The sequence below is a fragment of the Haliotis rufescens genome, unplaced genomic scaffold, assembly GCF_023055435.1.
Source record: "Haliotis rufescens isolate VD_foot unplaced genomic scaffold, xgHalRufe1.0.p SCAF_10, whole genome shotgun sequence".
Classification (NCBI taxonomy): domain Eukaryota; kingdom Metazoa; phylum Mollusca; class Gastropoda; order Lepetellida; family Haliotidae; genus Haliotis; species Haliotis rufescens.
Genome location: NW_025963780.1, coordinates 18,017,144 through 18,028,930, shown reverse-complemented (window position 1 = coordinate 18,028,930; position 11,787 = coordinate 18,017,144). Strand labels below are relative to the sequence as shown.

Below are 11,787 nucleotides of genomic sequence, written 5' to 3'. Positions count from 1 at the left end.
TAAACAGACAAAGGAGATAGTATCTCGTTGCACATATTGAATCAATTAGGTATTTGGCTGAAATGAAGCTTTCAAGAAACCTCTTGAAGAGGTTTGCACAACGATAGGATTTATAAAAACTGTATGTTAGGGGAACGTCGTGCTTGAAGCACCAAAATCCCGCCATCAGTCACTGCTGCAGACCTTGCATGACCTACGTTGTGTTGTCTCTGGATTCTGCCGGATTCTACCTGTGTTCATGCCGCTTCAAGCAAACCAACGCCTCTACTCGTCATGTCAAAGGTTAGTTGACGTCTTTGTGAATGTAGTTGCATTTCCAATCGTTAAATTAACAGCTTCATGCTTGTTACATGAGCGTGCAACATTTCACTCCTGCAGCAAGGATTTCATGGTCATGTACTGCAGCATAAATACCATATTGCACGCGAGATCCGTGAATGAATGGCGTTATAAAAATAAGAGATATGAAAAATCTTTGGGGACCAAAATCACATGCTAACAAAGCTTATGTTAGTTACTACGAAGTTTTAAAATTATTTCCCCTTATCAAATGTTAAATATGATGATTGCAATAATGTATTTGATAAGAACTTATTACGATATGGCAAAGTAGGAATTTTGTTGGGCAAGGAGCAACAATTGTACGTTAATGTCTGATGAGATACTAAACTTCGAATGCTGGCGTCCTTTTACAGTAGATATGAAAAAAACCCGGCCCAATCAGACAATACGCTATGACTCTACATGTGCAGGAATGGATCTACTTTCACAATAATAACACATGTTTATACAATCACTCCATTGCGCAGAATGACAGCAAGGGGCAGGTAATTTCTTTTAAAAAGTACTGTGAATCGCACTTTATTAGTTCCTCAATGCGTGGCTATGGATACACATCTTCGAATCAGAAAAAAGTTCCTGAATTATGAATTATCAAGATTTCTTAATACCCATTTACCTATCTCCTATAAACAGCGGAAACAATACCAGAAGCATGTACCGGCCAACAACGATTAAAAGAGTTTTGTAAAGTTTCAGTTACTTCATAGCGTGAGATTCAACACTTTTGACGTTTAACACTTTGGTGAAATCCACAGACACACGGGTATGGTGCTGACAAACCTACAAACATCATCAAGGGGAAATCTTGTAACCCACGTTCGGAGGTTTCTGGTACACCTACGGGACGCAACTCTACAGTTAGACCACTGGGGCATCAGTGTCATCTGTACACACCAAGGCAACGTTGTGTTCTCACCTCACATTGAAATGGGTGTTGGCTTTTAATACAGACTATGTCGGAACAACGACTATTTTCAAAGTGAAATATGATTAGAAATTGATGTGTTTGAGTGAACATAGCTTGCAACAAAATGCTAAAAAAGAAGAATGACAAACTAAAGTTGGCGTGCGACGTATGACCCCTGGCGTCCTAGTTGTATACTGGGTACCCTTACGGATCCGCTGATCATATTTATGTTCCCTGCAAGTGCGACGGGGGATTACTGTAAAACGCATGTAATGCACCTACATATTAATTCTCATGAAAGGCAATGAATATTGAACACAGCACAGCAAATATACTTATTGATGTATTCTGTGTTTCCAAAATGTCAGAGAATACAAAAGGTTTTAAATACCTTTTGCCTATTTCCCATGCAATGTACTTTTTATGGAATAGAAAAGAATAACAGTAAACGTCTTCGCTTCCCTAATGCGCTTGATGTCAAAGACGAACACAAGCATTTAGGAACACTGTTCATACGACCCAACGTCACAACCATATGATTGCAACTTCAAAAGCAGTATTTAAGTAATTAATCCTTTCTCTGCAATAGCCTAAAGGCGAAAGCAAGCGGGTGGTTAAATGTGATTAAATCGATAAAGGACAAATGATGTGTTGTTGCTCAAGAGAATGAAATGAAAGCATTTTATCAAATCAAAAACAGCGGCTTTTGCAAGCCTGTCTCGCCTGTTAAGGACGACAGTGAAGACACCATTTCGGGACTTCTGTGACAGCTTCAGGGAGAGAGAAACGTCACAACGTCAGGGCTTTTTTGTATGTGAGACAGTCACGCAACAACGTCTATGATACGTAGTCATTAACGGCAACTGAGTGATTATCACTTCCATCTAAGCTCGTGTTCCCACAAATTCATCAAATTGTTAAGGTGAGTGTGTCGGTTGAATTCTTTGGTTTTACTTTTGGGAAAGCATAGATCAACTAGAATACCTCTCTTAACAATGAAATCTCTTTTAGAAGTTTAGAATGGTTTTATGTGCGTTCTTAGTTTCAAATTCAATTGAGCGTCGTTAAATCTACAGATAACTGCGATCTACACTGCAAAGACAGCGTTTATCGTAGAGATGAGGAGAACATTTCTAAATTTAAATCATCAGTGACAAAAATGATGTCCGATAGGACCGGTACAATTCCCTCTTTTAAGTTGTACCATATGTTCCGTGGTTTTATTTCAGATGCCCAATTGACTTGTTCTTGAATGACTCATTGTGTTTGTGACGGGTGGAACTTGTTGGGCAGGATGCGCTCACCCTTTCGTGAACACCTGGTATCATCACTATTGGATAGTGATTCATAAACACATGCTCTTGATATAGTCGGCATCGTAGAGCGTTGGTGACTTGGGGCAGACTTTTCGTATTATTATGGAAATGTTTTTTGTTGCTTTTACTTATGTTATATTTCTATTCCCTGAAGCATACCAGGTCCAGCAGTGATACTGACAGTGAGGTGAGGTGAGGTGAAATGGTGTGTGTGTGTGTGTGTGTGTGTGTGTGTGTGTGTGCTTGTACTAGACCGGACTGATACCGATTTATAGTGCTAGCCCACTGAGATACGAGCTGACTCCGGGCCGACCAGTCCTTGTTTTAGTCCCTTAATACCGAGGGCCAGACAGGGTAACAACAAGTACCAACTTTAAACGTATTTTGGTATGACGCGGTTGGGGATCGAACCCCGGACCTTCCGCTCTCCGGGCGGACGCTCTACCACAAGACCACGGTGGCGGTCAGATACAGACAGTAACTGTTGTTTAAAAATGTTCATAGTTTGCATGAACCTGGATATATTTATCTTTATTAACCGTACGAATTTGTTAAAAGCTATTTCCGTTTGATTTTATCAACAAATAAAAGTGCGTACTTAATTCACGAGCGCTCGGATTCAAATTCAATTTAGCGCCGTTAAACCTACCGATAACTCAGCACTGCTTTGCAAACACAGCGTGTTCATCTCTTAAGTAACCTGACAGTGTGTTGAAAAACGACCTTCATGTTACAAAACTGCTTCTGCTGCTGGATGTGACGTTGCCCGGTTTACATTGAATCTATGCCATTTTACTGCTTCATTGTTGCCCGTGGTATGATTTTGCCCGATATAGTGAGCCCGAATTTCCTGTGATGTCAAGATTGTCCGCATTTTAGCGGAAGAGTTATCCTTCCGTTTCGGCTTACGTAGACTAAAAATGGAAAATCAGCTTCTGATGATAAAACAGTTTTCGTTGTTTTTCCATCGTCTTGCTATGCATACACATCCTTGATTTCAAATACAGATATGATATTGATTGAATACGCACGTTGTACCTTTCACGTAATCGACTATCCAGTGCATAATACTATCTCATTTCCTTTATGGCATACATAATTATATATAAACAGAAATATAATAAACCGGATAATCGAGGATGCAACTTTCATTACATTGTCGACTTCCTTTCTTCGTAAGGCCATGACTAAACGAACAAATCAATAACGGCTCAGTCTTAGCTGGCACCTCATTCGGTTTGTTTGTTTCCATGGGGAATAGTACATACTGGGTATCAATGGATTCACAATAAAGAGGGTTAGCTGAAAAGAAATTTAAGTAATAAGATTGAGTTTTGACCATCAACGTAACTGAATTAGCTTTGCGACATCATTCTGGTTGAGTAATGGGCCATCATTGTTTATATTTGCAGCAATTTTCGGTAAAGAAACAAGAGAGCAACGGTGGCAAAAGTGGTCAGACACAGTCTCAAAGAATGGATCCATTCACACTGATCGGACACAGCCATACTGATGAGATGCACATATATCGGTTGGACATAACCATATTGATTAAACACAACTGATTTGAGGAACACATTTACACTGATTGGCCTGCAGTTGTGATGTTGCTCGTCCTGTTGTTCCACTTGTCCCTGCTGGTCCTAGTGAGGGGTCAACAGATTACCCAGCAGAAATATTTCGCGTGTTCTCAGAGAGAGTCAGTGAACACCACGTTGCTCGACGTCCCTGTCACCAGACGAATGCAGTGTATGGCAAAGTGCCTGGAACATTCTCAGTGCAAATCAGGGCACTTTTGCAAGGGAGAGGATGATACCAATGTGTGTTCTCTGGGTTCTGATTGGCCGCTTGGAGACTGTGATGTTTTGCCAGCCAATGAAAAGTGTTCGTCTTTTAAAATCGTGAGTATTAAAATTATAATCTTACTTTACAACAATGCATCCATATAAAGGCGACCGTAAGCATGGTATTTAATCATGTCTACATGTACATATGTGGTTAGACCGCCTCCGTGGACTAGAGGTAAAGCGTCCGCCCCGAGAGCGGAAGGTCCGGGGTACGATCCCCGGCCGCGTCATACCAAAAGACGTTAAAAGATGGTACTTGTTGTTACCCTGTCTGGCGCTCGGCATTAAAACAATGACTGGTCGGCTCGGAGTCAGTATACTGTGTCTGCGTGGGGTATTCATGTTAAACTGCGGCATGGTATCTCAGTGGGCTAGCACTATAAATCGGCATCAGTCCGAACGAGTACAAGCAGCCACACACACACGTGCATGCACGTCGCCATATAAGTGCAATAATCTTGAACGCGACGTTAAACCCACCTCAACTCACATATGTGGTTAGATGGAAAAATCCCAATTAAAGCTGAATGATATATTACACCTCCTTGTTGTGGTACGGTATCAAATTGATCACAATTGCCTCAGTACGTTTTCCAACCACTAATTATTACATTCCAGTACAATAGAGAATCATAACGCCAGTAAAATTTTAAATGATTTCAAAGTATTGGGTCATATATGGGTCATTCTAAAAAAAAGTGAGATTTTTAGTCCGAGTTGAATAATAATTAAAATATTTATTTTAGATATGTTTAAACACAAGTGTTTTTCGTAGAACATACCATGGTGTCTGAAAGTTAGGTTTCAGTAATTCTTATTATGTATTTTATTTTAATTAAAACTGCTTAATTGCGGTTAAATTGAGCTAAAAAAATGTTGCTAAAAATTAAAAATATATTGTAAAAAATGTTTATATATTGTACATTACCTTTCTAACTCATGGAATAAAATTATCTTTTAAAGATACACACTTTTATTTATATTGGTTTTTGGTAAGAAACACTGGTACATAAAAAAGTGTCTGTCCTGTTACCAGAATGGATCAAAACTGAAAAATAAATAATCCTTCAAGATTCCCATAATTCAAAATAACAGAAATACAGCTTACTTCCTGTGCTATCATGGCAGCAGTGTCCTTCAAGTGAGAGAAGACCTTGGATAATTCTGCTTGACAGGGAAGTTTATTCCTATCATGAATACCCTTTTCGTATGTCTATGCTGTTACTGCTTATTTTTGCCAAAACAAATATTTTTTTCTAAAACCATTTTTCCAGAATATTAGAAAATATGAACTGTTCACAATGTCATGTGGTCTCAACATTTCAAGGGAGGTCTCATTTAAAAAAAACTGTAATTAATGTCAATTTGTCTATGCTGTTACTGTCTGTGCTGTTACCTTCAAACATGTAACAGGACAGACACTGGTGGTAACAGCACAGACTTATCATCATCTTAAACTGTCTTTCCTTGTTTAACCAATCAATAATATAATTACCATAATAACTCAAATAATTCCTTTTGAAGAAGGGTGAGGTTGAGAAAAGTGTGGAGAAGACAGGTGGTGTGGTGGAGAAGGGTGAGGTTGAGAAAAGTGTGGAGAAGACAGGTGGTGTGGTGGAGAAGGGTGAGGTTGAGAAAGGTGTGGAGAAGACAGGTGGTGTGGTGGAAAAGGGTGAGGTTGAGAAAAGTGTGGAGAAGACAGGCGGTGTGGTGGAGAAGGGTGAGGTTGAGAAAAGTGTGGAGAAGACAGGTGGTGTGGTGGAGAAGGGTGAGGTTGAGAAAAGTGTGGAGAAGACAGGTGGTGTGGTGGAGAGGGGTGAGGTTGAGAAAAGTGAGAGTGACATTTTACTATCCGTTCCAGATGATACAGAAGAGTGTCTTGGAAAATGTGTTGTTGTGTTATATGATGGTTTTCCATATCCTGGATACACAGATGTTTCTACCTATGATATATATGTGGAATGCATGCACAAGCCTGGCAAAAAATGGGATCAAAAATGATTTTTCTGGCCAAGACTTCTGCTGGACAAATGCTGATACAAGCACGAGGACATTATTACCATCATTCCTGAACGAAAGAAGATTGAAGGCACTGCTTCCCACTTCAGTGTTGAAATTTTTTACCGGGAAGCTATTACAGATAAGATAAAACAAGAAACAATAAACAGCCTGTGGTTTGTGGGTGAATGAAAGGCATCCTTTAATTCTGGCACTAATCAAATAATCATAGATACAAGTGAATTGTACTTTTAAGGAAATTATTATTCACCCATTCAGACCGTTTATTTCAGTATTTGCGAATACAATTGCAAAAGAATTCGGCTTCAACAGGAAATCTTCTGACAAGTTTTTTTCTCCAGATTATGTTGATTTTTGACATGGATAAAATTGGTTATTATGTTGTTGCTTCATGACAAAAACTGTCATATGACTATTTAGTGTAAGTTTAAATCAATTTAAATTCTTTGTAATATCGGGATTAACCCAAAATGCAAAAGTTATTGTCTTTGGCGTTACTTTCGTCTGTGCTGTTACCTACCAGTATCCTACATTCAGATTACATAGAAGAACATTCAGTTAATAACATCCATATGATCAGATACTATTAAATAAGCAGAACATTTTCTTATTTGTCAGAGTAGTTGGATACAGGATAGTTGACTGCAAACATAAGTTTGTCCGTCCTGTTTCTTTCAATTGTCCGTCCTGTTACCGACCGGTTTCTATAGTTCAGATTACATACAAGAATATTCAGTTAATTACACCTTATATGTTCAGGTGTAATCAATTGCACATACTTTTTTTGTATTTGTCAGATATTTCAAAATCTTGAAACTCCTGAACGTTATAGTTATCTGCAATCAAAGCCGATTGTCCGTCCTGTTACTTTCAAATGTCAGTCCTGTTACTACGTTGTCTGTCCTGTTACCAGCACTTAAAATAGAAATATACTGATTATTTTTTTTAATTTTTCAGAAGAACATATTTGAATTCAAACATATATCATATAATGAAGAATATGTGTCAAATAAATGATGCAATAATCAGGGTATGTTTGTCATATTGGATTTGAATGAATTCAAATGTTTTCATTTGACTCAAATGCTGGACAAATCTGTCCATAAAATAATGTATCCAATCTCTTTTTAATTGTACTCATTGAAATATATAAGAATACATTTAAAAACAAGAACTGACATGATTTGTGTTGAACTTTGAAAAATATTGTTACAGAAAATATAATTGTTAACATGGTAACAGGACAGACATATTTTTCCTATTCAGTGTTAATTAATTATCATAATTATGACATCATTGATTATTAAGGTGTCATTTTGCTTAACATTGTTATTCAGAAGTTACTTTGTGTACTGAGTCAATGAAAAAGGTATTTTACAAAAGACAATTTTGATGTTTTTTGCTTAGTTGAAATTCTGACATTTTTTGAGAATTACCCATATCTCTTTATCGTCAGGGCGTGTTTATCCTACCTTATTTGCGTTAGTTTCAATGTGGTGCGTGTATAATCCGGCTGTTGGTACTATAGAATCACAGCATCAACACAAATTTGAAATAATAGATAAAACTTGGTTCATATCTGTAATGCTGTGCAGATGCGGTCATTTCATGATTTTATTCTGCTTTTTGTACCATTGGTCCTGTAAATGGAGAACCATGATATTCTCTGCGATATTTAATCAATGTTTATATCATTTTGTGGATATTGCACTTGATGAAGTACGTGTACATTTGATATTTCGTAAAAGGCGAACCCCTGTGAAAATGGTGGCACAATGGGCAGAATATCTGCTCGACATCACATGTTATGTTTTACGGATATTGTTCTTGATGATGTTTACATTAAAAAATATTTTTAAAAAGGTGAACCCGTGTGAAAATGGTGGCACTCTGAATCCTGACGGGTACAGCTGCGCCTGCGCTGCATACCGGTGTGATACATTCTGTCAGAGATACCGCTACGGTAAGTCGATCTGTGATTACTGTTTGGCAAATCTACCATGTATATAACTTTACATCAGAGTCATATACGACCATGCAAATACTGTCATCAGCATGGGATTTGTTGGAAATATGCAGTTTGAACGATCTGTTTTCCAGGTCGGTCAATAACTTAACAATAACTTGTGGATAAAAGTATCCGCTTTTTGATATACCTTTATATAACAATGATTGTCCGGATTTAAACAAGTGAGTCATTTATGTTTGCCCAAACCATGGCCTACAGAGACAAGAATGAACAAACGCCAAGTGACCGAGTGACTGTATCATTTTGATGATCAACATTGATTTTCATTGTCTTATAAGATTGACATTAGAAATAGATACATCATTTCACGATCAGTGTTGATTTGTTTTATGTTTCATTTGAAACGGTGAACGGTCTGTGGGGAAATTGCAGTTCAAGCTAATTTTATTCAAATCATTCAAAGTAATAATTACTCTAATAACTCATAGAATGCTGTAGATAATGAAGTTATTGCATCAGCAAATTAATGCAAGTGACGACCTCTCACCTAAAGTGCCCCCCTGTGAACTATAAAAACTAATTAACAGAGTGATTACTTTAACACCAAGACAAAGACCGGGGTATTTCAATTTTTATTTGTTGGGCTGATTTTTTCACATCATCAAAACTTGATCTTTAGAAACCTTGGGGTAACTTATGAAACAAAATCACGTTGACTTAGAATTCCATGATGGGTGATAGGAGTTCGAGTGACTAATATTATTTGCACAAACCTAAGTTCAGCCGCTTGACATGTGATCTAACGTCCATAAAATCAGAAGCAGGAAACTAACGGTCTTTTGATTCACGGTCATTCGTTTGCATGGAGCCTAAGCTCAACTTCTCTGTGCGAGAATGTTGTACTTAGTGACTATTGTCAGTATGTAATTAGCAAAATTATTCTCGGCAAAACAGATATACACAACAATATTTAAGTTAATACACAAACAAAGATGCTTTTGAATGACTTCTATGAAATTCAATAGGATTGCCAGTTAACCCAAGGCTAACGTCCCTTTAATTCTTGGACCACATGATGACAACACGAATAAATTCCAACAAAGTATTTATAATCTTTATCTATAAGAGTATTCTCTTTTCAGATTGTACAGAATTAGGAAATCCTGGGTCTAACGCCATAGAAATTCAACCAAAGAACTACCACACACCTCTTCTTGTCGTCTGTCAGCAACAGCAAAACACCCTTGTTGGATATTTCCCTGGACAAATAGCACCAGGTGATCTAAACAAAACATATGAGCAATACAAAGTCAACTTTGTGGTTGGTGTAAGCTCGTGGATGGGGCTCGAGACAATGCACGCCCTGACAAGACAAGGGGAGTACAGGCTGACGATCAAACTGAACTTTTTCACCGGCTTAGAGGTTGTCTATGATGACTTTAACGTCAGTAGCGAGGCTGAAGGCTACTCTTTCAATTATAGTACCTTTCGAGAAGACCTGAGCAACTATGCTGACGGGTTTGCCGCCATTCCTTCTATTGGGTCAGGGAGCCTTGTCGGCCTCCCCTTCAGCACTTTCGACAAGGATCCGTATGGGTGTGCGGCGCGCTACGGGGCAGGGTGGTGGTATGACGCCAACTGCGGACCTGTGTTGGCGTATGATCCGGCAGTTAAAAGCGCGAGGTGGCCAGACACATCTACTGCTGTCAGAAATGCACCAACATTTATATTCTCCTTTAAGTTGATGCGATATTATTGACTGTGGAATTAGTACTTGTTTGGGGAAAGAAATACAACATCGTTATAACTGTTCCAGAACATTGAATGCACAAAATAATAACAATGAAACAACAAAGACCCCATGAACGAAATACCTTCTCGACATCACAAACTTAACGATGTTTCCTCCATACTTCGGGTGATTTCATCCTAAGGCGTTCCCTCTGAGCGGCACATCCTGCTCGCGGTCATCCTTTCTATACACAGGATGTCGGAACACCAGACTACCTGAATATCTACAGGACGTTGAACAATTTTTACACAAAGTTATCAGACATTATATTGTATTTCTTATTCAATAGATTCAGAGTTAGAAGATATCAGCTATGACGGTATATTATACAATAATTATTAATTAGAGAATTCTTTCACAAACATTATTTCATGACATATTTGTAACTTTGGTTAGGATACATTGAACCGCGACTGTGAGAAGCAGGTAGATAAGGCCATATTTTGTTGAAACACAACTATTTGAAGCACCAACCCAACGTTTTCATAAAAAAACAACATTTTCTTAATATTACAAACTAGAGGGTTTCTTATGTTTGCAATTGTCCAGTAATGTCCAGGAGTGGGCCTCACACATTGTGTCCGGGTGGGAAATCGAATGCGAGTCTACGGCACCATAAACAACGCTTTAAGCACTGTGATTCCTCGTCATATGTACACTATTTTCAGGGTGATGAGACATAATTGGTTTGGTCCGGAAATTAATCCAGCTTTATTGGATCTTTGAATGGTGTATGGATCATGATTATAAAAGAAAAAATAAAGCGTTAAAAATGACACCTTGATTGCAATCAAGTTTCGATCAATGTTTTGTTTACAGGGAGAAACAATATGCTTGGTATGCTTGGTGACGAGAACAATACAATATCTGACAGCAGTTCTGTAGTTAAGGATTCATACTTTTGTGCCTGCCAGCATGAAGCTTCAGTCCTAACAGCATTCAGCTGAAATACATGTATCCACATTCTGTACTGTCAATGAGTTGTGTTCCACGTTCCATCGATACACCTGAAGCTTGATTTAAACTTCTTGGCAAAAGTCATGTGTTTTGACTTTGCCAATTCGAGCAGAAATTCCGATTCATATGCAGAAACAGAGCAGCAAGAATGGAGAGTACTTTGCCTATGGTGACTCCTTCTTGCCTAAATGTCTTACCGCAAAATTGTCCATTGATGTTATCAATGAGGCGGTCTAGTACTTCACATATTTTTTTCACAGTAAACTTCAGATAGTAAACGTCTGAAGATAGATATGAAACTGTATCTATCGTCACCAGGTTTTGTAACAAAGGTTCCTTGGAACGGATTGAAGTTTTCCTTTGTTTGCCATGTGGAATAGTGATGTACAAAGTTGAAAAAGCAAATGGTGAAAAAGACGCGAACTTGGTTCTTTTCTGAGATTATAAAATGTCAAGCGTTTTTGAGAATCCACATGGTATTAATTCCACTTGTCTCAAATACTTTTAAGCCAAACGTTGATAGTACTGATGCATGGCTTTGTCAGATTTCTTCCTCAACCTTATATGTGGCATTATTTGATATGTCACTTATACCAAGTTCTTTGATCAAACTATTAATGTAGTGGTGATTACATGTA

General features: G+C 38.1%; 1 protein-coding gene across 1 annotated transcript; it reads left to right on the top strand.

Moving 5' to 3' along the window:
* The first annotated feature begins 3,998 nt into the window (after positions 1–3,998).
* On the top strand, positions 3,999–10,918 carry LOC124110701 (fibrinogen-like protein 1-like protein). Its single transcript, XM_046470040.2, has 3 exons — positions 3,999–4,466; positions 8,295–8,394; positions 9,543–10,918. The coding sequence occupies exons 1-3, from the start codon at positions 4,170–4,172 to the stop codon at positions 10,157–10,159; spliced, it is 1,014 nt and encodes a 337-aa protein (XP_046325996.2). The 5' UTR covers positions 3,999–4,169; the 3' UTR covers positions 10,160–10,918.
* Positions 10,919–11,787: the final 869 nt, after the last annotated feature.

Excerpts from the sequence above, each read along its gene's own strand:
- LOC124110701 (XM_046470040.2), top strand. The coding sequence starts at position 4,170 with ATGTTGCTCGTCCTGTTGTTCCACTTGTCCCTGCTGGTCCTAGTGAGG. Across the intron at positions 4,467-8,294 it reads AGTGTTCGTCTTTTAAAATC|GTGAACCCGTGTGAAAATGG; the intron begins GTGAGTATTAAA and ends ATTTTTAAAAAG. Across the intron at positions 8,395-9,542 it reads CTGTCAGAGATACCGCTACG|ATTGTACAGAATTAGGAAAT; the intron begins GTAAGTCGATCT and ends TTCTCTTTTCAG.